At 60.2% G+C, this 27114-nt stretch overlaps 5 protein-coding genes across 6 annotated transcripts; 4 read left to right on the top strand and 1 right to left on the bottom strand.

The window, feature by feature from the left end:
* Nucleotides 1-334: 334 nt before the first annotated feature.
* Nucleotides 335-5308, top strand: LOC311210178 (aldehyde dehydrogenase family 3 member B1-like; the record flags this gene model as incomplete). Its single annotated transcript, XM_084287968.1, has 10 exons — nt 335-408; nt 595-757; nt 1205-1315; nt 1448-1568; nt 1688-1773; nt 2043-2124; nt 2282-2668; nt 2896-3062; nt 3238-3337; nt 5115-5308. 10 exons carry the CDS (start codon nt 335-337, stop codon nt 5306-5308), a joined length of 1485 nt encoding a protein of 494 aa, XP_084144094.1.
* Nucleotides 5309-5999: 691 nt separating this feature from the next.
* On the top strand, nt 6000-8140 carry NDUFS8 (NADH:ubiquinone oxidoreductase core subunit S8). 2 transcript variants are annotated; one of them, XM_084288503.1, is made up of 7 exons: nt 6000-6084; nt 6915-6966; nt 7056-7118; nt 7211-7300; nt 7399-7571; nt 7659-7787; nt 7891-8140. In XM_084288503.1, exons 2-7 carry the CDS (start codon nt 6927-6929, stop codon nt 8020-8022), a joined length of 627 nt encoding a protein of 208 aa, XP_084144629.1. In that variant the 5' UTR covers nt 6000-6084; nt 6915-6926; the 3' UTR covers nt 8023-8140. The 2 variants fall into 2 exon arrangements, with proteins under 2 accessions (XP_084144629.1, XP_084144628.1); XM_084288502.1 differs by having other exon boundaries at nt 6039-6084; nt 6888-6966.
* Nucleotides 8141-8534: 394 nt separating this feature from the next.
* TCIRG1 (T cell immune regulator 1, ATPase H+ transporting V0 subunit a3) lies at nt 8535-15333 on the top strand. The gene is made up of 20 exons (XM_084288472.1): nt 8535-8615; nt 8923-9082; nt 10482-10560; nt 10649-10878; nt 10980-11074; nt 11560-11686; nt 11764-11846; nt 11939-12032; nt 12117-12329; nt 12683-12833; nt 12915-13054; nt 13308-13465; nt 13536-13626; nt 13707-13825; nt 13962-14175; nt 14280-14396; nt 14480-14584; nt 14678-14798; nt 14872-15043; nt 15128-15333. The coding sequence occupies exons 2-20, from the start codon at nt 8966-8968 to the stop codon at nt 15207-15209; spliced, it is 2508 nt and encodes an 835-aa protein (XP_084144598.1). The 5' UTR covers nt 8535-8615; nt 8923-8965; the 3' UTR covers nt 15210-15333.
* A 110-nt stretch (nt 15334-15443) lies between these two features.
* Nucleotides 15444-17090, bottom strand: TBX10 (T-box transcription factor 10; the record flags this gene model as incomplete). Its single annotated transcript, XM_084287967.1, has 7 exons — nt 15444-15717; nt 15804-15871; nt 15970-16125; nt 16214-16385; nt 16463-16564; nt 16636-16819; nt 17084-17090. The coding sequence occupies 7 exons, from the start codon at nt 17088-17090 to the stop codon at nt 15444-15446; spliced, it is 963 nt and encodes a 320-aa protein (XP_084144093.1).
* Nucleotides 17091-19814: 2724 nt separating this feature from the next.
* Nucleotides 19815-25331, top strand: LOC311210176 (uncharacterized protein; the record flags this gene model as incomplete). Its single annotated transcript, XM_084287966.1, has 4 exons — nt 19815-20746; nt 22688-22754; nt 24247-24304; nt 24457-25331. The coding sequence occupies 4 exons, from the start codon at nt 19815-19817 to the stop codon at nt 25329-25331; spliced, it is 1932 nt and encodes a 643-aa protein (XP_084144092.1).
* Nucleotides 25332-27114: the final 1783 nt, after the last annotated feature.

The following is a 27114-nucleotide window of genomic DNA, read 5'->3' as shown; positions in this document are numbered from 1 at the left end:
GGGCTCACCGTCACCCCACAGCACGATCTGTGGTGGCATCCCACGTCCCAAGCGGTTTGGGCTGGAGCAGAGCCAGCGGTGACGCAGGGAGCCAAGGGGAAGGGCTGGAAGCTGGCAGCCTCCCCCCTCCAGGCACGCGGGGCAGCCTTTGCATGCACCCTGCGCTCAGCAGGGACGTGGCTGTGGTGCCAGGGTGCTGACCGGGCTCCCCAAAGCCACCTCCTCTGGGTGTAAGGCTCCCCGTTAGCCAGGACTGCACGGGAACACGGGCTTTGCAGCCTCGTGCGTCTTCCCAGGGCTGCTGGAAGCTGTCGGCTGCTTCCCACAGCCCGGCATGGAGGAGCTCCGTGGGCATCAGCCTCTGGGTGGTGATGCTGGCACAGCCCCCGAGGATGAGGGTGGCACAAGGTGAGAGCAAAGGGATGGCAGCGTGCGGCCGGGACACAGGGGAGGCAGGAGGTGCCTGAACTCCCTGCCCGCTCCCTGGCTTCCCCAGTTTGATGCTGGGTGGGCACTGGGCTGGGGGACGTGGAGATCCTGTGCCTCAGTGCCTGGATGGGGATGGGGTCCCCTCTGATGTCCCCATACCCACAGCGGGAACCCCTACGCGGGGCTGGTGAGCCGCCTGCGGGCAGCCTGGCTCTCGGGGAGGACGCGGCCCCTGGAGTACCGCCTGGCCCAGCTGGAGGCCCTGGGCCGCTTCCTGGAGGAGAAGAAGCAGGACATCCTGGAGGCCCTCGACTTGGACATGCGCAAGGTGAGGCCACCGGGGTTGGGCACAAGGGGCTAGGGCAGCCGGGGGGCTCTGGATGGAGGCAGCGCTGAGGAGACCACGTCCCAGCCCTGCTGCTCCCACCCCTACCAAGTTCAGCCCGCGAGGGCTGCACGACCCAGCCAGCTCGGAGATCCAGGGTGGATGGGGGCATGGGGAGCACCTGGAGATGTTCCTCCATCCCCACCCGCAGCAGCCTCAGCGTGCAGGGTTTCTGAGGGCTGGGGCAGAGCAGACCCTCAAAGAGCTCCAGGCCCCCTGATGGATGCTTGGTCCCTTTGGGGGATCCTGTGCTACGTTTCACCCCAAACCCACAGTCCCCAGCCCTGGCTGAAGGCTCGGTGCTGTCCCATAGCCTGGGTTTAAATGCTGCACGGGGTGGGTGTCAGAGCACGTGCCGGTGACGATGGGCACGGTGCTCTGTGTCCCCAGCCACCCTTTGAAGCCGAGTTCTCCGAGGTCCTCCTGTGCAAGAACGAGCTCAACACCACCCTTAACAACCTGTCCCACTGGATGAAGGACGAGCAGGTGGACAAGAACCTGGTAAGGGGGAAGAGGAGGGGGAATGGACCTTGCCAGGGCAAGCTGTGGGCAAGGCTGGAGCATGGAGGGGGGGGGTTCACGTGGGGACCTGTCCCACCACAAAGTGCTCCTGATGTGCTGGGTGTCCCGCAGGCGACACAGCTGGACACGGCCTTCATCCGCAGGGACCCCTACGGGGTGGTGCTCATCATCGCGCCCTGCAACTACCCCATCTACCTCCTCCTGGTGCCCCTCATTGGAGCCATTGCCGCCGGTCAGGCTGAGCCCGTCCCCTGCCTGCAGGATGCCGGGGCTGGGGACGCTGGTGCGGGGTGCCAGCGCATCCAGCTGTGACCATGTCGGTGCTCTGATGTCCTCTCCATCTCCCCCTAGGTAACTGTGTCGTCATCAAACCCTCGGAGATCACCAAAAACAGCAAGAGACTTGCGGTGGAAGTGCTGCCCAGGTACCTGGACAAGGTAAGAAGCTCTCTCCAAGGCTGGCTTCTTCCCACTCGCTGCACGCACTGGGGGTGCCTGCGCTCAGGCACGTCCCACCTCGGAGTCCTCCAGGAGATGTGCTGCAGCCTCCAACCTTGCCCGTTCTGCTTCTGCCACATACTGGGGTCCCTGTGGCCTCAGCTCTTAGAGCACCAGCCCCTGGCTGCCCCACTGCTCGCTCAGCCCCAGGGTGCTGTTGGTGGGGATGAGGACAGAGTGGCACGGGGACCCTTTCTCTTACGCCACAGGACTGCATCGCCGTGGTGACCGCGGGCGTGCAGGAGACCACCAGGCTGCTGGAGAATAAATTCGACTACATCTTCTTCACTGGTACGTCCCGAGAGACAGAGCCTTGGGCTGGGACCTGATGGATCTGGGGTGAGGGTCTGGTGGGGCTTGGTGCTCTTTCCCCCAGAGTACCACGTCCCAGAGCCGGGCTGCAGCGTGGCGGGATCCCCGCCGTGACGCATCCCCTTATGGCTTGCAGGCAGCCCCTCTGTGGGCAGGATCGTGATGACAGCTGCTGCCAAGCACCTGACGCCGGTGACGCTGGAGCTGGGGGGCAAGAACCCCTGCTACGTGTCCGACACCTGCGACGTGCAGAACGTGGCCCGGCGGGTGGCCTGGGGACGCTTCTTCAACGCGGGGCAGACCTGCATCGCGCCCGACTACATCCTGTGCAGCGTGGAGATGAAGGACAAGCTGGTGCCCGCCCTGCGTGAGGCCATCACCACATTCTATGGCCCCAACCCGCAGGAGTCCCCCGACTTTGCCCGCATCGTGGGGGACAAGCAGTTCCGCCGTGTGCGGGCGCTGCTGTGCAGCGGGCGCGTGGCCATCGGGGGACAGACGGACGAGAAGGAGCGCTACATCGGTGAGGGCTCGCATTTCGGATAAGTCTGTTCCACCTTGCATGGGGTGGGTGTGGGTTTTGGAGAGGGTTTTGCAACCCAAGGGGAGCTGGAAGGGTTATTTAGAGAAGGTCTGCATGGGAGATGGGCAAGGCACCAGCTTTGGAGGAGGAACCTGCCCTCTGCGCAGGTCAAGGTGTCTCCTCCAGCCTCGGGCACGGCCGATGCCTTTGGGTTTCTTCCTCTGCAGCCCCCACGGTGCTGGTGGACGTGCAGCCCTCCAATCCTGCCATGCAGGAGGAGATCTTTGGGCCCATCCTGCTCATCATCACTGTGGCCAATGTGGAGGAAGCCATTGACTTCATCAACAGCCGTGAGCGGCCGCTGGTCGTGTATGTCTTCTCCTCCGAGAACAAGGTAGAAAGCACGGGCTGCACAGAGCCCATCCCACGCTCCTTGGTGTGCCTTCAGCCATGTTCGTGCCCCAAAGATCTCGGTTGGAGCAGAGATCTGTGGCCATGGGAGAAGGATGGCAGCTAGGGGTGTGGGGACAGGGTACCAAGCCACGTCCCCTTCTCCCTTCCCCTCCCAGGTGGTGAACCAGGTGCTGGAGAAGACGAGCAGCGGCAGCTTCTGCAGCAACGACACCCTGATGCAAGTGACACTGACCTCGCTGCCCTTCGGTGGCATTGGTAAGTCCACAGCCCCCACCCTGCCCGCCTGGGGTAGATGTGACCGGGTCCCTGGTTTGTCCCACCAGAAGCCTTTTGCTTCGCTGCACCGGGGCTGAGCCCTGGGGCTTTGCAGCTCTGTTTGTGCTGAGCACCGCAAGGTTTCCTCTCTCTGTGGCTGCTGGCCCAAGCAGTGTTCCCTGCATACAAAGAGATGTCTTAATCAGAAAGGAGGAGATCAGAACGTGGCCACCACAGGAACATTTCAAGACCTTCATTTTTTTGTGGATCTCCATTTTAGACTCTGGGTCTGAATACCGCCCCATTTCTTACAAATTGGTTCCTGGGAAGGTCCAATGTTTGTTCTGAGCTGGAGTTTCTTGCTGCCCAAAGGCAGCTGAGAAGGCAGTCACTCAGCTTCCTGCAGTGTCGTGGTCTTCTCCATGTGCCCTGGCCACCGGGCAGCACTCTTAGCTTTACTCTTGGTGAACTCAAGGCATCAGGCAAGGATCCCTGCGACGTGAAGGAAGTGAATATCTTGCTGCAAGGTCTGTAGCCCCCATGTTGCAGAGGCTGCACGCATTTCTGAGCTCCTGTGGGATGTTTTCTATCTGGAGCATCAGCTGGAAGAGGTTCTCTTCCTTCTCTGAAGTCTTGCAAAGGCTTCGGAGCACGGCTGTGTTCAGGTCTTCACTCTTTTTCACCATGACCCGAGGCAGATGTGTGAGTAGGAGCAGAGCAGGCATGACTGAGGTATCTCCACCTGTTTCCAGCTCAGAGGATTTGCTACACCAGAAGGACCCCATGTGTTGTGGGGTCTCCAGGCATTTATCCAGGCTCTCCTTGAATCCAGGAGGACTTCTGGTCACCACAATTCCTGTGACACAGGGTTTAACATCTCACAGGGAGAAACAGCATGCTGGGGCTGTGATTTTCCTGTGAGGTCTCCTTAGGCTGAAAAAAACACGTCACCGAGAGGTGCTTCTGTCTCTCCTTGGAGAGGAAGGAGTCCAGGTGATGGAGACACCCGTGTCTGATGAGGAGCCTTGCTACCTGCTCTGGCAGCAAGGAACATCCCCACGGGAGCTGCCTCCGTCCTCTCCAGCTGTGGGGCCAGAGCCAGTGTGGAGGGCGAGGAGGTGTTGGGGGGGGTCTGTGCGTGTGGTGGAGAGGACGTTGTGGTAGGGAAGTGGGGCTGCTGGCGCCTGCTCTGGCACCAGGTGAGGTTTAGCAAGCAGGAACTTCCATTTTCATACTGAGCCAAAAAGAGAACAGAAACTTAGGAGGAGAAGGGGGAAGCTGTGGTGCAACAAGAGCTTAAGACAAAGAAATGAAACCAGGTTAAGGCAAAGAAATGAAAACAATTTACCAAGGGTTTTAGTTGCTTATGGAGATGAGGACCCACCTCCCAGCATCTTCGGGGGCACCCCGTGAAGAAGACCCCACTGAGGGCGAGGACAGGAGGGCAGCGAGGAGGTGGCATTTGGGGTCCTCTCCCCAGTGCCATGGGACAATGGGAAAGGCTTCAGCCTGGCACCCCAGCTCAGACGCCCTGTAGGACAGCCCCTCCTGCGTGGAGATGAAGTTCTGCATAATTACTTCGTGGTAGATGTCTTCTGAGCCTCGTTTAACACTGAGAACTTCACGTCGGTAGTGTTGTGGTGCCACGGGGTGACTGAGGTGGTCTCCAGGGCTTGGAGCCCCATCCAAATTAGAGGAAGCAATTGGGGGGGAGATAACTTCGGGGTGGCCCTCGCTGGGCGCCGTCACAAGGCGGGCCCCGTGCTGTGTGTTGCAGGATCCAGCGGCCTGGGGAAGTACCACGGCCGCTTCACCTTCGACACCTTCACCCACCACCGCGGCTGCCTGCAGCGGGGCACCGGCCTGGAGCCCATCAACACCCTGCGCTACCCGCCCTACGGACCCCACAAGACCGGGCTGGTCCGGGCCGCCACCACCGTCAAGCGCCAAGGGGAATGTGCCCTGCTCTGAGGGGCCACCATGGGGCCACCATGGGGCTACCATGGGACCACCATGGGGCCACCATGGGGCCACCATGGGACCACCATGGGGTCATCTTGGAGCCACCATGGGGCTACCATGGGACCACCATGGGGTCATCATGGGGCCACCATGGGACCACCATGGGGCTACCATGGGGCTACCTTGGGACCAACATGGGGCCACCATGGCCAGACCATGGCCACCATGGGGCCACCGTAGGGCCACCATGGGGCCACCGTAGGGCCACCATGGGGCCACCGTAGGGCCACCGCGGCCATGGCGGCCGTCCAGGGCAGCTCAATGAATGCTTTCAACTGCTGAAGCGTCCGACCGCCTCCCTGCGCCCGCCGCCATCGCGGTGCCCCCTCAGCCCCCTGCCCATCGGGGTGCAACTGCTGGCAGAGGGGAGGGACGGGCAGGGGAGGGACCGTGCCTCCGCAGCGCAGCGCTTCCGCCCTTACTTCCCCCTGCCCAATCGCCGCGCCGCCCCGCCGCCGCACGGCCAATCCGCGGGCACCTCGCTGCAGCCCCTCTCGCTCTCCCCGCGCGGGCTCTCCCCGCGCCGCCAATCATTCAGAGCTAACCAATAGAAAGCGAGCTCTCGCAGCGCGGCCCGCCCACCTCCCCCGAGGCCCCGCCCTCAGCGCGGCGGCCAGTCCCCGTGAAGCCGGCGGCGCCTTGCGCATGCGCCGCATCCTTTCGCGCCGGCGCGCCGGGACTTGGGGGCTGGGCCAGGGGTCAGGACGGCCGGGTCCTTGGGGGAGGTGAGGCCGGGACGGGGGGGCCGGGGGGTCTCGGGGGGGGGCCGAGAGGGGCCGGGGGCCTTTGGGGGGGGCGGGAGGAGCCGGGGGCCTTTGGGTGTTTTGGGGGAGGCGAAATCTGGGCCCCTTGGGTGGGTTTTGGGGAGGGGGAGGTGAAATTTGGGCCCCTTGGGTGGGTTTTGGGGATTTTGGGAGTGGGGGGGGCGAAATCCGGGCCCCTTGGGTGGGTTTGGGGGTGTGGGGGGCGAAATTTGGGCCCCTTGGGTGTTATTTTTTTGGGGGGAAGGAGAAATCTGGGCCCCTTGGGTGGGTTTTGGGGTGGGGGGGCAAAATCTGGACCCCTTGGATGGGTTTTTGGGGTGGGGGGTGCGAAATGTGGGCCCCATGGGTGGATTTTGGGGAGGGAGGGTGAAATCTGGGCCCCTTGGGTGGGTTTTGGGGATTTTGGGGGTGGGGGGGTGAAATCTGGGCCCCTTGCGTGGGTTTTGGGGATTTTGGGGGTGGGGGGGTGAAATCTGGGCCCCTTGGGTGGGTTTTGGGGATTTTGGGGGTGGGGGGGGCGAAATCTGGGCCCCTTGGGTGTTTTTTTTGGGGGGGGAGGAGAAATCTGGGCCCCTTGGGTGGGTTTTGGGGAGGGGGTGCATGTGTCAATTAACCAGGGGGGGCAGAAGGGCCGTGTCTCGTGTGGTGCTGGGGATTTTGGGGGCGTTGGGAGCGCCCAGGACACCCCCGTCCTTCATGGGGGTGAGGGGGGGCTGCCCCCAGCAGCCAGCCCAGCCCCTGTGTGCCCCCCCCACGACCCCCAGCACTCAGAGCCTGCGCCCCCCCCCCAGGCAGGAGCGGTCATGGCAGCGCTGCGCCTGCTGCACCGGGCTGCCCGTGCAGGTGAGCGTCCACCCCGCTCCCCCCACCCCAAAACCAGCCCCGTTATCCCCCCCCCTCACCCATTTTCCCCTTTCTCTGCCCCCTCCCAGGCCCGCTGCCTGCCCCATGCTACCTGCGCCCGCTCAGCACCACCGCCCCCAGGGACTGCTACAGTGAGTACCCCCCGCCCGCCCCCATCCCGACAGGGGGCTGCCGCCACCCCCCCACGCCGTGCAGCGTGGGGACGGCGTCCTGCTCCCCGCAGAGTACGTCAACATCCAGGAGCCGGCCATGGACATGAAATCCATCACCGACCGCGCCGCCCAGACCCTGCTGTGGACGGAGCTCTTCCGAGGTGAGCCCTGCGGCACGGCCCCGCGTGTCCCCCCCGCCTCCCTCCATCCCCCTGCTGTCCCCCGGGGTGACGTCCTGCTCGCGCTGGCACCCCCCCAGGCCTGGCCATGACGCTGAGCTACCTCTTCCGTGAGCCGGCCACCATCAATTACCCCTTTGAGAAGGGCCCGCTCAGCCCACGCTTCCGCGGGGAGCACGCCCTGCGCCGCTACCCCTCCGGGGAGGAGAGGTGCATCGCCTGCAAGCTCTGCGAGGCCGTCTGCCCGGCACAGGTCAGCCCCCCTGCGCCCCCCTCATCCATCCCTGGGGGCTCCCGGGAGCCCCTGCTGCCGTTTTTCACCCCCCTCCCTCGGTGGCAGGCTATCACCATCGAGGCCGAGCCCAGGGCTGACGGCAGCCGCCGCACCACCCGCTACGACATCGACATGACCAAGTGCATCTACTGCGGCTTCTGCCAGGAGGCCTGCCCCGTGGATGCCATCGTGGAGGTGAGCCCACGATGGGGAGGGCTCCCGTCTCGGGGAACGGGGGGGGCCACCGAGCTCCTTGGGGACGGGGGGGTCTCACGGTGAGCGTCTCCCATCCCGGCAGGGCCCCAACTTCGAGTTCTCGACGGAGACGCACGAGGAGCTGCTGTACAACAAGGAGAAGCTGCTCAACAACGGCGACAAGTGGGAGGCCGAGATCGCGGCCAACATCCAGGCCGATTACCTGTACCGGTGACGGCCGGGGGCCGTGCCGTGTCCCCCACCCCTCAAATCCCATAATAAAGGGCCTTCAGGTGCCTCTGCAACCCCCCTATGCTGGGGGAGGGTGGGCACCGGCCCCTTCCTAACCCCGAGCTTGTGCCTTGGTCTCTTCTTTGCCAACCCTGTGCGGGGGCAGCAGGGGAGGGGGCGGCACGGTTGTGCCACGGGGAGGGGGACAACGGTGCTGGGGACAGCCTCGAGTGTCCGTGCCCCGTTTTGGGGTGGCACGGGGAGCCCCAGCAGCAGGGGATGTGGGTGCCGTGGGGTTAAGCTGAGAGGTGCAGGGGGAGAGCAGGGGCCGGGAGGGGGCTTCGGGGTGCGCGCATCAGTGGGGCGCCTTTTGGGGGCGCGCGCCGGGGGCGCCCCCGCCGCCGCGTCCCGGCTCCGCGCGGTCCCCCACGAGGTCTGGGGCAGGCTCCCGGTGCCGGTGCCTCCTCCCCGGGGCCGGGCCCTTCCTGGGGGAAGAGGAAGTGCAGAGCCCGGCCGGCCCCGCGCCCTGCCCCGGCCCCGCCGCCGCGCACCCGGCTCCGAGCGGGCGGCGCCGTCCCGGGGCTGCCCCGGTACCGGGTGGGTGGGTGGATAGGGGGGACCCTATAAAGGGGGGGCGGGGCTGGGAGGCAGGGAGGGGTTGAGGGGGGTCTGTCCCGGTCCCGGTGCCCCCCCGGGATGCGCTGGCCCTGACTCAGAGGCAGCTGAGCGGGGCGGGGGGGGGGCGGGCGTTGTGCAAGAGGGGCGCAACGCGGGGCCGTGGCACAGCCCCGGCACCCCCAGCTCCGGGGACACCGAGCGGCACCGGCACCCCCCCGGCACCGGCAGCGGCAGCGGCACCCCCCGGGACCGTCCCCAGCCTCTGAGCGCTCGCCTCCGTCCCCAGCCGGGTGCCCCGGGACCAGCGGGGTGCCCCCCCGGGGGCCACCATGGGGTCCCTGTTCCGCAGCGAGGAGGTCTGCCTGGCCCAGCTCTTCCTGCACTCGGCCTCGGCGTACAGCTGCGTCAGCGAGCTGGGCGAGAGGGGGCTGCTGGAGTTCAGGGATGTACGTAGGGGGACGCGGGGACCCCCGCCCGGATGGCCCTTGGGGTGGCAGGGTGGGCTGCGGTGGGCAGGGCGGGCTGGGGGGTTCGGGTGGAGTGGGTGTAGGGGGTGATCCGGGTGGTTTCGTGGTGCTCCGGGTGCAAGGGTTTGGGTTGTTTGGTTTGGGGTGCTTTGGGTGCAGGGGATTGGGTTTGGGGTGCTCCGGGTGCAAGGGTTTGGGCTTGGGTGCTTTGTGGTGCTCCGGGTGCAAGGTTTGGGTTTGGGTGGTTTGGGGTGCTCTGGGTACAAGGGTTGGGGTTTGGGTGGTTTGAGGTGCTTCGGGTGCTGGGGATTGGGCTTGGGGTGCTCTGGGTGCAAGGGTTGGTTTGGGGTTTGTTTGGTTTGGGTGCTTTGGGTGCAAGGTTTGGGTTTGGGGTGCTCAGGGTGCAAGGGTTTGAGTTTGGGTGGTTTGGGGTGCCTCGGGTGCAAGGTTTGGGTGGTTTGGGGTGCTCCGGGTGCAAGGTTTGGGTTTGGATGGTTTGGGGTGCTTTGGGTGTAGGGATTGGGTTTGGGGTGCTCTGGGTGCAAGAGAGTTTGGGGTGCTCTGGGTGCAGGGGATTGGGTTTGGGGTGCTCCGTGTGCAAGGGTTGGTGTTTGGGTGGTCTGGGGTGCTTTGGGTGCAAGGGATTGGGTTTGTGGTACTCCGGGTGCAAGAGTTGGATTGGGGTTTGGAGGGTTTGGGGTGCCTCGGGTGCAAGGCTTAGTTTGGGGTTTGTTTGGTTTGGGGTGCTTCGGGTGCAGTGGATTGGGTTTGGGGTGCTCCGGGTGCGAGGGTTTGGGCTTGGGTGGTTTGGGGTGCTCTGGGTGCAAGGGTTGGGGTTTGGGTGGTTTGGGGTGCCTCGGGTGCAAGGCTTAGGTTGGGGTTTGTTTGGTTTGGGGTGCTTCAGGTGCAGGGGATTGGGTTTGGGGTGCCGTGGGTGCAGGATAACGGGCAGGAGTTGTTTGGGGTGCTCTGGGTACAGGGGGATTGGAATGGATGGGTGCGGGTGCAGGGGGCTGGGTGGTCTGGGTGCAAGGGTTTTGGGGGCATTTGGGGTGCAGGGGATTGGGATGGGTGGCTTGGGTGCCATGGGTGCAAGGGTTTGGATTTGGATGGTTTAGGGTGCTCCGGGTGCAGGACCCTGGGGTGTTTTGGGTGCAGGGGGGCTGGGATGGATGGGTTTGGGTGCCCTGAGGTGCAGGCGGTTGGGCACGGGTGGTTTGGGGGGCTCTGGGTGCAGAGGGCTGGGGGATTTGGGGTGCCCTGGGTGCAGAGGGTTGTGTCGGGGTGCTGTGGGAGCAGGGGTGCCAGGGTCGGTGGCACGGTGCTGGCCCAGGCGCTGCCCCCCAGCCCCCCATAACTGTGCCCCCTCCCTCCCCAGCTGAACCCCCACGTGAGCGCTTTCCAGCGGCGCTTCGTGGGCGAGGTGCGGCGCTGCGAGGAGATGGAGAAGACCTTCAGTGAGTGCCGGGGAGTGAGGGCGCGGGGCAGCCTCCGGGGTGGGGGTCCCACCTTCCCCGAGCCCCTCTCCCACCGCTTTTCTTGCAGCCTTCCTGCAGCAGGAGCTGCGAGGGGCCGGGCGGGAGCTGGGGCCGTGCCCCGAAAACCCCCCGGCGCCGCTGGCCCGCGAGGCGCTGCGGGTGCAGGAGCAGTCGGAGCAGCTGGCGCGGGAGCTGCGGGAGGTCAGCCGGAACCGCGCCGCCCTGCGCGGGCACCTGCGGGACCTGCGCCAGTACCTGCACGTCCTGCGCGAGGGGCAGCGCCTCACCAGCCTGCCGGTGGGTGCCGGGACTCCCCCTTCGCCCCCCACCTGGTTTTAGGGTTGCTGCCCCGCGCCCCGCCACCCCCAGCCTCCTCTCTCTGCTCCCCGGCACCGCAGGGTCCCCCTGGATCGCCGCCGTCGAGCCGGGCGTTCTCCGAGCACGATCCTCTGCTCGACCCCTCTGTGCACCAGCACCTCGACCGCAAGATCAAGTAAAGGGGGCCTGTGGGGTCTCCTGGGGGGAGGCTGTCACCTGTGGGGCCGGGGCACGGCTGCAGGGCAAGGGTTGGAGGTGAACCGTGGGGCAGGAGCATCGTGGTTGGAGGATGGGGTTGGAGCTGGGCTGTGGGGCAGTGGTATGGCTGGAGAATAAGGGTTGGAGGTGGACCACGGGGCAATGGTGTGGCCATGGGGCATTTAGGAAGGCTGTAGGACAAGGGTTGGACAAGGGCAAAGGCACGTCCATAGTGAGCGAGGCTGTAGGGTTAGGGCTGAAGGTAGGGCTTGGCCATGGGGCACCTGGAAAAGCCGTAGGACAGGGGTTGGAGAGGAGCCAGGGGGCACTGCACAAGGCTGTAGGACAAGAGTTGGAGACAGGCTACGGGGCAAGGACAACGCTGTAGGGTACGGGTTGGAAATAGGGCAGGGGTGGTGGCAGAGCTGTGCCCGTCCCAGTGCCCACGCTGCGTCCCCACAGCTTCGTGACCGGTGTCATCCACCCGTGGCGGGTGAGCGCCTTCGAGCGGCTGCTGTGGCGTGCCTGCCGTGGCTACCTGGTGGCCAGCTTCGTGGAGATGCCTGAGCCCCTGGAGGACCCGGACACGGTGAGCAGGGTGCTGCGGGGGGTGGCAGGGAAGGGGGACGGGGTGGCCGGGGCTGACATGACCTACGTTGTCCCCAGGGCGAGAGCGTCACCTGGGTCATCTTCCTCATCTCCTACTGGGGCGAGCAGATCGGGCAGAAGATCCGCAAGATCTCGGACTGGTGAGTGAGCGGCCTCACGCCATCCGGCCACAAAAAGGTTTATTTAGCACTGCTCCCCCCCGCCCCGACACGGCGCTGTCCGTCTGTCCCAGCTTCCACTGCCAGGTCTACCCCTACCCGGAGAGCGAGGCCAGCCGGGCAGAAACGCTGAACGGGCTGCTCAGCCAGATCCAGGACCTCAGCGTGGTGAGCAGGGCACCGCGAGGGCATCTGGGGGGGGCCGCACTGGGACCCCCCCCATCCCTGACCCCCCTGTCTGGGCACACGCAGGTGCTGGAGGAGTCGGAGCAGTACCTGGCGCAGGTGCTGGACAAGGTGGTGCAGGCGCTGCCCACGTGGCGGGTGCAGGTGCAGAAGATGAAGGCCATCTACCTCGTCCTCAACCAGTGCAGCTTGGACGTCACCGAGAAGTGCCTCATCGCCGAGGTCTGGTGCCCCGTGCGGGACCTCACCCAGGTGCAGGACGCCCTGCGCCAAGGCTCGGTGGGTGCCCGCTGCGGCGGGGGCTGCGTGGGGGCCCCGTGTCCTTCTGCCAGGGATTGCGTGGTGGCCCCGTGTCCTCATGGCAAGGCTTGCTTGGTGGCCCCGTGTCCTTGTGCCAGGAATAGCTTGGCGGCCCCATGTCCTCATGCCGGGGGTTCCACATTGTCTTTGCGCTAGGGTGAGAAGCGCCACCCCCATGACGTGCCCCGTGTTGGGACATTTAATGGGGCAAGGTTTGTCCCCCAACCCCTGGTGCCCTGCATCCCTGTGCCACCCCTAGCTTGCGCCCCATAACCCAGTGCCCCCCCCACCATCACGGCGTGGGGGTCAGGCCCTGGGTGCCCTCCCCACAGTACAAGAGTGGCTCGAGCGTGGAGTGCTTCGTGCAGCGCATCCCCACCATGGAGAGCCCGCCCACCCTCATCCGCACCAACAAGTTCACCGCCGGCTTCCAGAGCATCGTGGATGCCTACGGGGTGGCCAGCTACCAGGAGGTGAACCCCGGTAAGGACCCCCGGACCCTCCCCTCAGCACCTCGGGGCGGGGGGGGGAGCCCGGAGTGACGCAGTGCCCCTGCTCCCGCAGCGCCCTACGCCATCATCACGTTCCCCTTCATCTTTGCCATCATGTTCGGGGATGTGGGGCACGGGCTGCTCATGTTCCTCTTCGCCCTCTGGATGGTGTTGTACGAGAACAGACCCAGCCTGCAGCAGGCCAGCAATGAGGTGAGCAGGACGTGGGGCAGGGCTGGGGGGCCAGGATGGGGTTGTGGGGGCACAGGATGGGGGTAGAGGCATGGGATGGGGTTGTAGGTATGGGATGGGGTTGTAGGTATGGGATGGGGTTGTAGGTATGGGATGGGGTCGGTGTGGAACAGGGCCACCTGGCTGCAGGGTCGGAGGTGTGGGCAGGGTGGTGTGGGACGGGCACAGCGTGGGACAGGGGTGGTAGCAGGGCGCCACGTTTTGCCCCCCGCAGATCTGGCAGATGTTCTTCGAGGGGCGCTACCTCATCCTGCTCATGGGGGCCTTCTCCATCTACACCGGCTTCATCTACAACGAGTGCTTCAGCAAAGCCACCGTCATCTTCCCCTCGGCCTGGAGCGTGGCCACCATGGCCAACCGCTCCTCCTGGAGGTGGGACCCCGTGAGCCCCCGTGAGCCCCCCAGGTCCCTGCCTGTGCTGACCCCCTGGCTCTGCCCGCAGCTCTGACTACCTCGCCACCCACCCGTCCCTCACCCTGGACCCCAACATCACCGGCGTCTTCCGAGGGCCCTATCCTTTTGGTATTGACCCGGTGAGTGTCCCCTGGGGGCGAGGATGGGATGGGACCCTCGGTGGGGTGGCCCGGCATCTCACCCACATTGCCCCCGGCAGATCTGGAGCTTGGCCACCAACCACCTCAACTTCCTCAACTCCTTCAAGATGAAGATGTCGGTGGTGCTGGGCATCGTGCACATGGCCTTCGGCGTCCTGCTGGGCATCTTCAACCATGTGTGAGTCCCCTTCCTCGTGTCGTGCCAGGGGGACAGGGCCGGACTCAGCCGGGGCAGGGTGGGCGAGGGGGGTCCTGCCCCGCTATGTCAGAGCTGGGTGCGAGCGTGGTGAGCCCGGCTGGTGCCCCCTGCCCAGGCACTTCAAGCAGCGGCACCGGCTGGTGCTGGAGCTCCTGCCCGAGGTGGTCTTCCTGCTGGCTCTCTTCGGCTACCTCGTCTTCCTCATCTTCTACAAGTGGATCAAGTTCGGCCCCGCCGACTCCCGGGTGGCTCCCAGCATCCTCATCCACTTCATCGACATGTTCCTCTTCACCTCCAACGCCGACAACCTCCCGCTCTACGAGGGGCAGGTAGCACCTCCGGGACCCCCGCCCGGCATCACGAGCTGGGGCTGATGGGGTTGGGTGGGATGTGGGTGCTGGTGGGACCCCGTAACGCCGCGTGCCGCGTGCAGGTGCCGGTGCAGATGGTGCTGGTGGTGCTGGCGCTGGCGTCGGTGCCTGTCCTGCTCCTGGGGACGCCCCTGTACCTGTGCTGCCAGCGGCGTAGGCGGAAGACAAGCCACCCCCCGGTGAGGATGGGGACACGGTGGGGGGCTCGGATGGGGCAGGGGGCGTGGTGGCATGGCCTGAGTGGGCCGATGTCCCCGTGCAGCCAGCGGCAGAGCAGGAGCCGCTGCTGGAGGGGCAGGAGGCCGGCAACTCCGTCAACGCCACCAAGGAGGACGTGGAGAGCGGGGGGCACGGCCCTGACTCTGAGGTGAGGGCTGGGAGTGAGCGAGGGGGTCGGGCTGTGTCCAGACCCCCCCCCAAACACACAGACACACACAACGTCCCACCTCTGTCCCCGCAGCACTTGGACTTCTCCGACGTCTTCATGCACCAAGCCATCCACACCATCGAGTACTGCCTGGGCTGCATCTCCAACACCGCCTCCTACCTGCGGCTCTGGGCGCTCAGCCTGGCCCACGCACGTGAGTGTCCCAACCCCCTCACCCCACAAACTGCCCCCCGGGAGCCAGGCTGAGCCTCGCTGCCCCCCCCCAGAGCTCTCGGAGGTGCTGTGGAGCATGGTGATGCGCAAGGGCTTCGTGCGGCTGAGCTACGCGGGCGGCGCCGTGCTGGTGCCCGTCTTCGCCGTCTTCGCCGTGCTGACCGTGGCCATCCTGCTGGTGATGGAGGGGCTCTCCGCCTTCCTGCACGCCCTGCGGCTGCACTGGTGAGCCTGGCAAGGGGGGGGTGGCAGGACGGGACCCCCCGCAGGCCCCACCGGGTCTCACCGTGCCCCCTCTTTCCTCGGCAGGGTGGAATTCCAGAACAAGTTTTACGTGGGAGCTGGCTACAAGCTGTGCCCCTTCGCCTTCGCGCCTGATTCCTGGGAGTAGCCGAGCCGCCCCGTGCCGCGTGGACCTGGGGGGCTCACAGCATCGCCAGGAACCCCCCAGAGCCGTGGGGCTGGGGGGGGGGTCCAGCTGCAGCACCCCCCGGGTCTCCTCCTCTCCTTCCCAAACCCAGAGGCTTCCGCAGCGAATAAAGCCCCCCTGGCTCCCCCCAGCTCCCCTTCTCCGTCCCCTCCTTGGGTGAGGGTCCAAGGGGGGGGCGCAGGGGGTCCCCCCGCCTCACTGCTGCCCATAGCCGAAGGTGGTCGCGGCGCTGCTGAAGGCGGCTGGCCGCAGGGGGGGCAGCGGGTAGGGGCCGGCGCGGGGCTTGGCCCCCACGTAGACACTGGGGGGGTAGGCGAGGGGCTGGAAAGGCGGCGCGGGGAAGCCAGGGGGGGCCACGGCTGCCAGCGCCCCACGGCCGCGGGGGAGCAGCGGGGGGGCAGCGCGGCCCCCAGCCCCACGACCTTTCTGCTGTGCAGCAGCCCGGGGAGGGGACAGCGTGCCCCCACACCTGCAAGAGAGAGGGGGTGTGGGGGGCTGAGGGCAGGCGGCGCGGAGCCCATCACCGCGGCGGCACAGCAGCACCCAGGGCCTTACCATGGCTCGGGCTCCCCGTCCCGAAAGCCCTTGGCGAAGGGGTTGCTGGCGATCTTCAGCTGGGTGATCTGCGGGGATCGGGGGTCAGGGGGTCAGGGGGTGGGGGACATGGGGTGGGGGGCACCCCCGTGTGTCCTCCTCCTCCCCCCCTCAGCCCCCAGCTCACCCGGTGGTTCTGGTAAGCCGTCACCGCCATGAACTGGGTCTCGGGGAAGCTGAAGGACTTGAAGTTCTCGTGGGCGAAGCGCTCGCTGTCGCGCCGGGGGTCCACCAGCACCACGTGGAAGCGGGGCTGGTAGCGGTGCATGGAGTTGAGGATGATCTGGGGGGGGACAAAGGGGACGGGCGGTGGGCACCCCCGTTCCTCGCCACCCCCCCCTTCACCGTGTGCCCCCCCGGCACGTCCTCACGTGGCCGTTGTCGTCCAGGAGGTTGTTGGTGAGCTTGAGCTTGTCGAAGGAGACGATCTGCCGCATCCACTGGGCCCCCTTGGCGGGCGAGTCGGGGTGGAAATGGACACGGCCGGGGGCTGCTGGATCGGCACGGCCGGCCACCAGCCAGGAGGAGCTGTGGAAGGCGTACCTGCGGGGCCAGGGGGGGCCTCAGCACCACCAGGACGCGGCCCCCGCGCCCCCATCCCTCCCCATCCCCATCCCCACCTGTATCTCTTGTCATCCAGCGGGACGAAGTCCATCAGCAGCACGTAGTCGGCCGACGGGTCCAGCCCCGACAGCTTCACCTGGAAGGTGGGGAACATCCTCCTGCGGGGAAGGGGAGGCCGTGGGGGTGCCCCCTGCCCTGGGACCCCCCCACATCCTTCCGCGGCGCCTACCTGCCCGCCTTGGTGACGATCATCTCGGTGCCCAGGCGGTTGAACTCCTCCCAGAGGCTGCCCATCTCCAGCCGTGCCGCGGCGTGGCACACGCGCCGGTTCTTGCCGCTGGCCCCCGGCCCCTCGCACGCCCACCCGGGGACAGTGCCCGAGGGGGGACCCTCGCCCGGCGTGGCCAGGAAGGCTGCAGGGTTGGGGGGCAATGGGCGCTGAGATTCCTGCGCCGCCCCTTCGGGAAATGACCCCACGCACCCCCAGCCTCATTCACGGGGAGGGCTGGGGGGTCCCCAGCACGGCATGGCTCCATCCCCCACCCCACTGCTGCCCCACACTTATGGGGTTTGGACCACACGCGTGTGGGGCAGCCAGCACCCTGAATAGACCGCGTGCACCCCTCGGCTGAGCGTCGCGGGGACCCTGGCACGGCTGTGCCATGGTAAGGTTTTACCTGTCATGGGTGGGCAGGATGCGGCCGCGGCTCCACCAGCTCTGGACTGCAGCCCCCCCCAGCACACCGAGGGGGTTTTATCCCCCTGCTCGGGGGTGGAGACGAAGGGGCTGGAGCAGCAGCGGGGCCTCGGGGGCGGTGGGAGCACAGCCCCCCCCTCCCACGCTGCCTTCGCGCCTTGATGTGGCAGTGATGGACGATGGACCAGCGGTGGCTTTGGGACCCCCAGCTGGGTCTGGGGGTACCCAGAGCTGGGGAAGGAGCAGGTGTGGGGATGTGACCGGTGCTACAGAGGGGGGGGGACGAGTCCCCAAATGCCACGGGGCCACTAACACAGCTGCGGTGACAGTGACACCACCTTTGGGGTCAGCACCCCAGCAGCACCGGGTTTTGGGAAGCGGGGCTGGAGCAGAGCAGGGAGGGGGGCACCACCTCTCCGAGCCCCCCCCATCCATCACCTCTCCTCCTGCATCCCCTGCGGCGCCGGCTTGGCCCCATCCATCTCCTGCTGTCAGCCGCAGGCCGGCATTGAGCGGGAGATGAGGAGGTGTGAGCGGCGATGTGACAGCGGAGGTTGGGGCTCGGCACGGCTGAGCCTCGGTGTCACAGCCCCCCCCAGCCGATTTTTCTGCTTTCCTTTGGTTTTCAGCAAAGCCTGCCCAAGATAACCTCTCCAGTCACCATCAGCAGGGGGATTTGGGATGGGGAGGGCTGGACGCCATGCAGCAAACCTGGCTTTTAGCAGCTGCTCCTTGGGAGAGAGGCCTCCAGGTGCCAGAAAATGGGGTGGTTGGCTTAAAAAAACCACAAGGCTTGTGAAAGTCGCTGCTTCAGGGCGTCAGCATCATTTGGTTTCACTTCTCCCTTCCGAGGGCTGCAAGCCTCCTATTTTGGGGCCATCAATGCAGCAATTTTGCTGGCACTCTGGTGCTTGCCCACTGGTGCCCCGCAGGGGACTTCCTACAGCCTGAGGGTCTCAAGGGGGTACATCTGGGCCTGCTTCTTGGCTAACCCAACCCCGCTTGGCACAACTTCTCCCTGCCACGAAGCCAGCCACCACGCCAAGCGTCATGGAGCACAGAAAGGCTGCACACAGCCTCAGCAGGATCACAGAAGGAACCATCCTGGAAGCCCTCAGCAGGCAGAGGAAGGACAAGAAGGTGGCAGCGAGGAGGCACCCTGAATTTACTGAGGGGAAATCACACCCAACCCATGCTGGTGGCTTGGATGGTGAGGTGGTGGCCCTGCGGGCAATCAGGGGAGCAGTGGAGGATATTTGCTTTGGCTTTAGCAAGGTCACCACCATCTCCCACTGCCTCCTCGTAGCCAAATTTGCAAGCTATTGGCCTGCATACGAGGAGCTGAAGATAGGTGGAGAGGTGTTTTGTTGCCCGTGCCCAGCTCCCCGTCGTGATAACATCAAACTGAACTGTGCACTGGTGAGGCTGTTGTGACCTTTGGGGTGTTCAAGCAGTGGACGTGTGGTGGTCTGGGGTTTGCTCTAACAAGAGCCCAAAGCCCCCTTGATCTTGTCATCTCCTCTGGGTATGCTGCTTCTCCAAGCCAAGGTGCGCGGAGAAAGGATAATGACCCGCTTTGGGCTTCGCCCCTCTCCTGAGCCTACAGGAGGCTCTCAGCCCCTAAATCCCCAGGTGATGTGGTGGTTGGGGCGTTCCCTGATGGTGATTAGATACCCAGCTGCCTTTCAGAGCCTCGGGCAGGCATGTCTTTGTGTCTATCCCTGAGCTCCTCGCCAGGGAAGAAGAAGGAGACACCTCCGAAATGTGAGTGAGCCTTGTGGCACCCATCTGGCCCAGTTTTCTCTTGCAAGAAGGAAAGAGCTCAGAGAGGGCAAGCAATAAGGACACATGCATGGGTTTTGTGTCCCTAACCACCGGGCACCTGCGCTGTGAGCGTCCGTGCATGGCTGTGGGACAGGGAGGTTGTGGGCACTGCTGGCGTGGCTCAGCTGGGCAAAGCATTGCATTTGAGCTGTGCTTTTGCTTTCCATGGGAGAGAGGGGGGCATGCTTGGGAGGCTTCCTCTGCCTGCTGGCCAGGAAGGGCTCCTGGATGAGGACCAGAAGCTCTCCTGTAAAGAACACTCAGGTAGCTCACTCCCTAAGGCAGGGGGCAGGTCCAAAGAGTGATTTTTTTTCCCAAAAAACTATTTTCAAGGAGAGATTGTTCAGCTTTTGGGGTTGCCTATTTCTCTGGAAAAATCCCAATTTCTCTAAAAACAGACAAGAGAACCAGGAAAAAAAAAAAAAAAAAAAATGATAGCTAAAAGAGGAAGCCAAGAGAAACCTCTGTGTCTCCAGGGCTCACAGTTAAGAAGAAATCCCAGCAAAGAAGAAGCAGGTGGGTGGCATGTGCCTAAGAGAGCAAGGGCGAATAATTGGTGCCACGCTGGAAGAGCACCGCATTTCTCTGCCTTTCTCTGCATTTGTCCCTGTTTCAGCTTGAGTGGGATGGCCTCAGAGTGAGTGCAGCTCGAGCAGAGTTTGGGTTTTGCAGCACCCCATTCGTGTTACCCACACAGTGATATGTTTCTCGGCAAGTGATATGTTTCTCTAATTGATCCGTGCCTGAAATCTTCCTTTAGGTCTTGTCTCCAAACAGGGCCCACTGGGGAGAGGGCGTTTTGCCTGGGAGATACCTGCCTGTAGCAGAAGAAACTGCCAGCAAGGAGGTCACGATCGTGCTTCACACAGAAAGTGTGTGTCGAGCTAATGGCAGGAAGTAACTGCACCCCAGTGACCGCGTTCAGTCTAACGGGGCTCACCGACAACCCCGGGGCTCAGGCTGCCCTCTTCCTGCTGTTTCTGCTCATCTATATTGTCACCATCCTGGCAAACCTGGGGATGCTCACATTAATCGTGGCCAGCCCACAGCTCCACACCCCCATGTATTATTTCCTGGGCAATCTGGCCTTTGTAGACCTCTGTTCTTCCACTGCTATCACCCCCAAGCTGCTGGCTGACTTTCTGTCTGAGAAGAAGCTCGTTACTTACGCTGGGTGTGTAGCTCAGGTCTTCATTTTTGACATTCTGGGGGTGACTGAAGGCTTCCTGCTGGCCATGATGGCGTATGACCGCTACATGGCCATTTGCCATCCCCTGCTGTATTCGGTCACGATGTCCTCGAAATGCTGTTTCCAGCTGGTGACCTGCTCGTACCTCCTAGGGCTGACAAACGGCGTGGGGCAGACCATTGGCATGTTGCGTTTATCCTTCTGCAGCTCCAGCGTCATCGACCACTTCTTCTGTGACATTTCCCCTCTGATATCACTCTCGACCTCTGACACCACCCTCAACCAAATTATGCTAAGGACTTTAGCATCTCTGTTTGGCGTCTCCAGTGGCGTCGTTGTGCTGCTCTCCTACATCGCCATCATCTCCACCATCCTGAGCATCCGTTCAGCTGAGGGAAAGTGCAAAGCCTTCTCCACCTGCACCTCCCACCTGGCTGTTGTGAGCATCTTCTACGGGACATCAATCTTTATGTACCTAAAGGCCAGCTCCAGGGACGATAAGCGGGCAGCAGTGCTCTACACCGTGGTGACCCCCATGCTGAACCCCCTGATCTACAGCCTGAGGAACCAGGAGGTGAAGGAGGCCTTGAGGAGACTCACAAAAATGAAAAGATCTTGTATGTTGTACATGTACGGCTAAGTTGAATAAAGATTTGAGTGATGTGCTCATTTTTTTGGTTAAATAAGGTGCTTTTCTCGCAATGGGCAGCATAGGCTGTCCCTTCTGCTCAGCACATGAGGGCAAACGAGGTGAATCCTGTTCCAGGAAATCTAGCTCTCTTTCAAGGAAGTGTTGTAAAGTCGTTAAGGGCCAGCAGAGCTGGCCTCAGGACGGAAACACCTTTATCAAGAAAAAGAAAGATGACAGCAGCTAGCTGGTATGCTATGTGGGAAATGTTTTTCCTTGTTTATACTCAAATCTCCTTCAATGATTAACAGATAATAAATGAAGTATGGCGGTCAGGTGACCTCAGCTGTGAATGAAGGCACACATGCAAAGCATTTGTGTACTGCAGCAAGGGCTCCCCCTGAGGGTAGGTTCTACAAAACAGCCTCTGCCCACTGCTCCACTCCTTTATCTTTGGTCTTCACGTGGACAGGGAGACAAGGCATGGTCCCCACGGTACACTGCCCACAATAGCTCATGGGAACCATGGTGCTCTTCTCCTTCAGGCCCCAAACCACCCAAAGTTTTGCACCCACGCCAACCTGAGCCAGTGCCGATGCCTGTCCTGAAGCCTCTCCTGTTGCTTTCCTGCAGACGATACATAAGCAGGCGCTGCCATGAAAAAAAAACCACCAAATGTTCCAGTTGGGGTTTCACCTCAGCCATACCATACCGTACCATCGGTAAGGACCGTGGTGACAAACTGGAGCTCTGGCGATACCCTAGGGCCATGCAGTAATTTGCAATTGTAATTTGGGTTGGTGGTGTGGCAGGGCAGAGGCTGCTTATCTGGATTGAATCAAATCCGGATGGCGGTGACCTGCTGATCTGTTGACACACGGGTAGCCCTGACCTACGTGTTCAGGGACACGTGAGGCAGCGGGTCTGAGTCCTCCTTTGTTTCCCGAGAATCTTGATAACTCCTGGTTACTCTTTAATCCAGCCCATCGTTGTCTTTCCCATCACTGTGGAGCAAACATACTCTCGGTGTCTCTCTCCCAGGGTTTGCCCTCCCACTCTCCTGCCTTATCAGCGCTGCAGCTGCCCTGCTGAGGGGGGGACCTCACTGGGGTTTCCAATGTGGCAAATTCACCTGAGCTCCTTCCTCAGCCCTAACGACAAGCCCGTGGGGTGCTTGCTGGTGGTATCAAGGCAAAGTGAAGTTCTTGGTGCACAGTCCCTGCTGATCCCCCGTGCTCCTGCTGCTCCACCACTGCCATCCTGCCAGTGCTGTTTAACCTAGGTGAAGGATTTCTTTTTTTGTAGAAGCCCCCACACTACTTTTATGTTTTGTTTATGGCCCCAGCATGCCTCGTCTTGCTGCTGTGACCGGCGGCTGTTATTTGGCAGTGCAGGAAATACAATATTTAATGAACATGCCCCCCAGGCTTTGTGTCCAGTCAGTCTCACCTCCGCCCTCCTCTGAATTTAAATGCAAACAAGAACTTTAGGTGTGCTAAAATACAAGTCTGCGGCTCCAGCACGTCTGCTTGGCTCTTTGTGGCTTCCTGACCGAGCCTTGTCTCACAGAGCCAAATGACACCATTTTCCTGCCCATCCTGCAAGCCCTGCCTGCTGTCCTTGGGGAAACCAGAAAGAGCTTCCTAATCCTTATGAGTGGAGAGCAAACAAGCAGCGAGCAAAGATGGGGCTGGCACCTGCATCTGCTCTGTTGGGCTGCCAGTTGCTTTGGCAGCCTCTCCTCTCGACTGGGCAGGAAACGTCCTCAAAAACTGTTGTAGCTTTGTCTCTGTGCTGTCTCAAACGCCCCTCCTACTTCAGATGCAAATGAGCTTCCAGCTGAAGTTTGTTTTACTTAAGGAGGCAGAAGTAAGGCAACAAACAGTGGTTTAACCCTGGTTATTGTGTCTTTGGGGTCTTGCCTCTGAAATTGTCCCCTGCAGAAAGCAGGTGCTGGATCTTAGAGATCCGCTGGAGCTCTCTATTTTAGGTGTAGCTACCTTAGTTCAGGTTAAATCTGATTTAAACATAAACCCAAGCAAATGCTGCTATCTCAGGTGTAGGATCCACATCCCCTTTTTTACTTGGTGATTAGAGCTAGGAATAACCTCAAATGGAAAGCACGTGGCTCTTAGCATCAAGCAGCACCGTGTCACCAACCAGCCAGAGGAGATGTGTCACGGGGCCTGGTGCTCACCAGCGTGGGTGAACCCAGTGAGGAGGCTGAGAGCAGAGGCAGCCTGGGCTGCAGCAACCATGTGCTTGAGGAGTTAATGACATTGAGGAACATGAGCCTGGCAAAGAGCAAAGTCAGGGCCTTGAATTTTAGAAGTTCAGGCCAGGCTGAATGGGGCTCGGAGCAACCTGGTCTGGGGGGTGACATCCCCGCCTGTGGCAGGGGGGTTGGAACCAGATGAGCTTTAAGGTCCCTTCCAACCCAAGCTGTTCCATGATTCCGTGACTCTGTATGTCAGCACCCTCTGTGGCTGAGGGAGATTTGGTCAAGTACATTGGTGGGGTCCAGGTCAGACACCAGTGTTCATCAGCTGAGGGAGGCATCAGCCCTGCTGCTTGCGTTGGCCAGAGCCATGTTCACTGCAAGGCTCACGGGAGAGGTAACAGCAGGCACTGAGCTTTGGGTTTCAACCTGTGCTGAACCTGAAATGGGGTGCAACGAATCCCATTCTGGAGGTCCTTACTACAGTTGGTGGGTAAGCAAAGGCACAGAAACAGAGACACATATTTATTCTCCTTTGAATAAAAAGAAGCGGACAGCTCCTGGAGAGCTGGAACCTGGAGACCAACCCTTTTCTCTCAGAGCTAGAGGAAAACCGAGCCAACTTCATTTTGCCTTAGCACAGAAATGTTTTTTAATATTGCAACTTAGAGCAAAGGTAAGTATTATGAGTTCCCTGGGGCTGGGACTGCTCCTCAAGTCCCTGGGTCCCAAAGCAGTGATGACTCCAGTTCCCGTAAGGCAATATTAGGTGAAGGCAGCTTCTTAGAGAAGTCCCTTTGCAGAGTTGCTTCATAGTTGCATGTCTCAGAGAAGTCACAGGGGGAGGAGGAAGAAAGGACCATTGTGGGAATAGAGATAAATTGTGTAATTTTGAACAACACTGCGATTCACAGGGCTGGTGATGTGCAAGAATTAAGTATTCTTCTATTAAGTAGAAGAAGCAATGCTGCCCTCGCTTGCTGTTTTCATGAGGTTTAACAGGGACTTCTATTGCTAACAGATAAATATTAGGATGAGAAGAATTCATAGAGGTAAATTCCAAACTGAGGATGACCTAGGGTGGGGTGTTTTTAGATATTTTTTCTTTTTAAAGATTATTAATGGAGGGAAAGTCAGGATCCCTCTGTGAGGGACTTTAAGGGATGGACCACATATGTTTTTTTGATATATGTGATTTTGCATGTGCAGTGATGATTTTATTTATCCATTATTTATTTTTCCTTTGTCATTTTTGATGAACCTAGCTGTAATTTTCTCTCTTAGGATCAGGCTGTCTTTCATGACCGTATTTCCTGGATGCCACCAGTGACAGTCCCTCCAGGTCTGGCTTTTTGGGCTGCAGTATTGGTTTCATGAGTTCAGCCATAAGCAATTTGCAAAAGCTTATTCAAGGTCTTCTGCTGTGCTCATTCATGAAAATCCGAGGGAGAAACTGCACACAGACAGTCGAATTCAGCTTAATGGGGTTCGCAGGAAATCCAGAGCTCCAGCTCGCCCTTTTCACGGCCTTTCTGGTAGTTTATCTCATGACTTTGCTAGGGAACCTGGGGATAATCATATTAATCAGGACCAGCCCTCAGCTCCACTCCCCCATGTATTATTTCCTGGGCAATCTGGCTTTGGTAGACCTCCTCTACTCCACAGTTGTCACCCCCAAGCTGTTGTCTGACTTGGTCAGGCAGAAGCCCCTCTCCTACGTGGGATGTGTCACCCAGGTTTTTGTGTTTGGCGTCTTCCTGGTCACCGAGTGCTTCCTGCTGGCCACGATGGCCTATGACCGCTACATGGCTGTTAGTCATCCGCTGCACTATTCGGTCCTTATGTCCCCGAGGCTCTGTGTCCAGCTGGTGGGTGGCTCCTACCTGGCTGGGCTGCTGAATGGCATGGGGCAGACCATCGGCATGCTTAACCTGTCCTTCTGTGGCTCCGTCGTGGTCAACCTGTTCTTCTGTGACCTCCCTCTGCTGGCCTCTCTCTCCTCATCCGACAGTACTCTCACTTCTCTTATCATGACAGTTCCGACATTTTTATTCGGCGTCTCCAGCAGCCTCATTGTGCTGGTCTCCTACATTGCCATTGTCTCCACCATCCTGAGCATCCGCTCAGCCGAGGGCAAGTGCAAAGCTTTCTCCACCTGCGCCTCCCACCTCACCACCGTCAGCATTTTCTACGGGAATGGCCTCTTTGTTTATTTAAAGCCAAGTTCGCTCAAGTCGAGAGAAGAAGACAAGTGGGTTGCAGTGCTCTACACCGTGGTGACCCCCATGCTGAACCCCCTGATCTACAGCCTGAGGAACCAGGAGGTGAAGGAGGCTTTGAGGAGACTCAGAGCCAGGAAAATAACATGAACAGTGTAAATAAATGAGGTTGTAAGTTATGTGACCAGAGCGTTTGGCATTTACAGTAGCAGATTGGCCTCCAATTTATTTATTTATTTATTTATTTATTTTGTGTGTTTGCTACAGCAAATTGTGCAATTTGTCTGCAGGCCTGTTAATGTTTGTCTCACAGATCTGAAAAATTTGCTGTCACCAGAGCAACTCCACTAATAAATTAATCAGTATTTACAAATACTTCTGGAAAGCTGAACATGATCAGTTTAGGAGGAGTCACTCTGCAGCCTCTTGTTTCTTTCTGCTAGTTATTAAAAAAGCCTACATGAATAATTTAGGCTAGGCACAAACTTTACTAGATTGAGGATTAGCCCATAGGAAAATTAGAGGTTTTGGAAGGTTCACATGAATGCCAGAAGTTTTGTGACTTAAAAACCATAAATAGTACCATAGCTTGGATAGTAATGTGGTTATGCCAGACTATTTGTCAGCAAGCCAAATTGAAAATGTGCATATTTAGGCAAAATCTGTCCAGGTTTACCAGTATGATCACTCATAACCCCATCTGAAATCAACTGCTTTTCTCTACACAGAACAAATCACACCACTGTTTTTTTTTTCTACTTTCATGGACACCAGACATCTCACTTCTGAATACTCTTTGTAGCAGCAACCATCAGTTGCTTGTAGTGAAAAAAGTACTTTTTTTTTTTTTTCTGAAAAGGAAGGGAAAAAAATCAAGTCTTCTAATTTTAGTTTAGTAACAAAACACAGATAAATTCTATTTATTTATTTATTTATTTTTACAGATGCTTTCTCCTCTGTTTTCTCTCTTGAATGCACAGGAGCCCCTATGTGTAGGAGTTCAGTGCACATGCACTGTGCCCAGCAGTTGACAGAGTGTAATTCAACTGCTGGTGGCTTGACTGCTCATAACCTTAGCGTCCATCCTGGATTAACCATGGGTGAAATCAGTGTTAAAAAAAAAAAAAAAAAAAAAAAAAAAAGAAGAGCATTTCCTCTTACAGCTTGTCTTGTGCTTCTTGGCCCTTAACTCCTTGTTATGACATAAATGAGGGGAATTCTGTGGCAGCAGCAGTATAGAGTGTTGCCAATGAACCTCCCTTGCTTTAAACCTTCAGATTGGACAGGGTGAGCAGAGCTGTCTTGCTGGAAAGCAGGGGAGAAATCAGGTGTTACTGAGCTCATGATCTCCCTCCATCACCATTAGCCTGCTCCTCCGTCTTCTCTTTCACCACAGTCTGCACAATTTTAACCACATCTAGCACTGTCTCCTCTTGTGGTGGTGGTTGTGTTTTTTTTTTTTGTTTGTTTGTTTTCTTTTTTCCTTCAAGTGTGGAACAAATCACAGACTGTTTGCCTATAGCTTTAAAATATAACAATATCTCCCACTATGTGAGCCAATATCATTAAAAAGGACCCCAACATCTCATAGTATAGGTGTGTACGTGTTTGTATACACATTTTTCAAAGGCAATGAATTCATTTTGGTTTCTGTGTTACATGCGCATCACAAACAGTCCAGAAAATTTATGGATAAGTAGAGAGCAGGTAAACACTGACTGGGATGTGAAACAACCAAGTGCTGATGTCCTGGAATGACCATTTCTGAAACAGAGAGTTTGGGGACCTTGCTGTAGGGTGCCAATAGCCACAGCAGGGTAAGAAACAGTGATAAATTAGGAAGGGAATGTGATGAATCTGGGAGGGAAGAGGCAGCGAGGAGCTCGCAATGCAATCAAGACTTGTCTCACTTTGTTACTCCCATTTTTAAAAG

The sequence above is a fragment of the Netta rufina genome (assembly GCF_964035555.1).
Source record: "Netta rufina genome assembly, chromosome: 5".
Lineage (NCBI taxonomy): Eukaryota > Metazoa > Chordata > Aves > Anseriformes > Anatidae > Netta > Netta rufina.
Note: the sequence above shows the minus strand (reverse complement) of the source record. Positions and strands in the feature narration are given on the sequence as shown.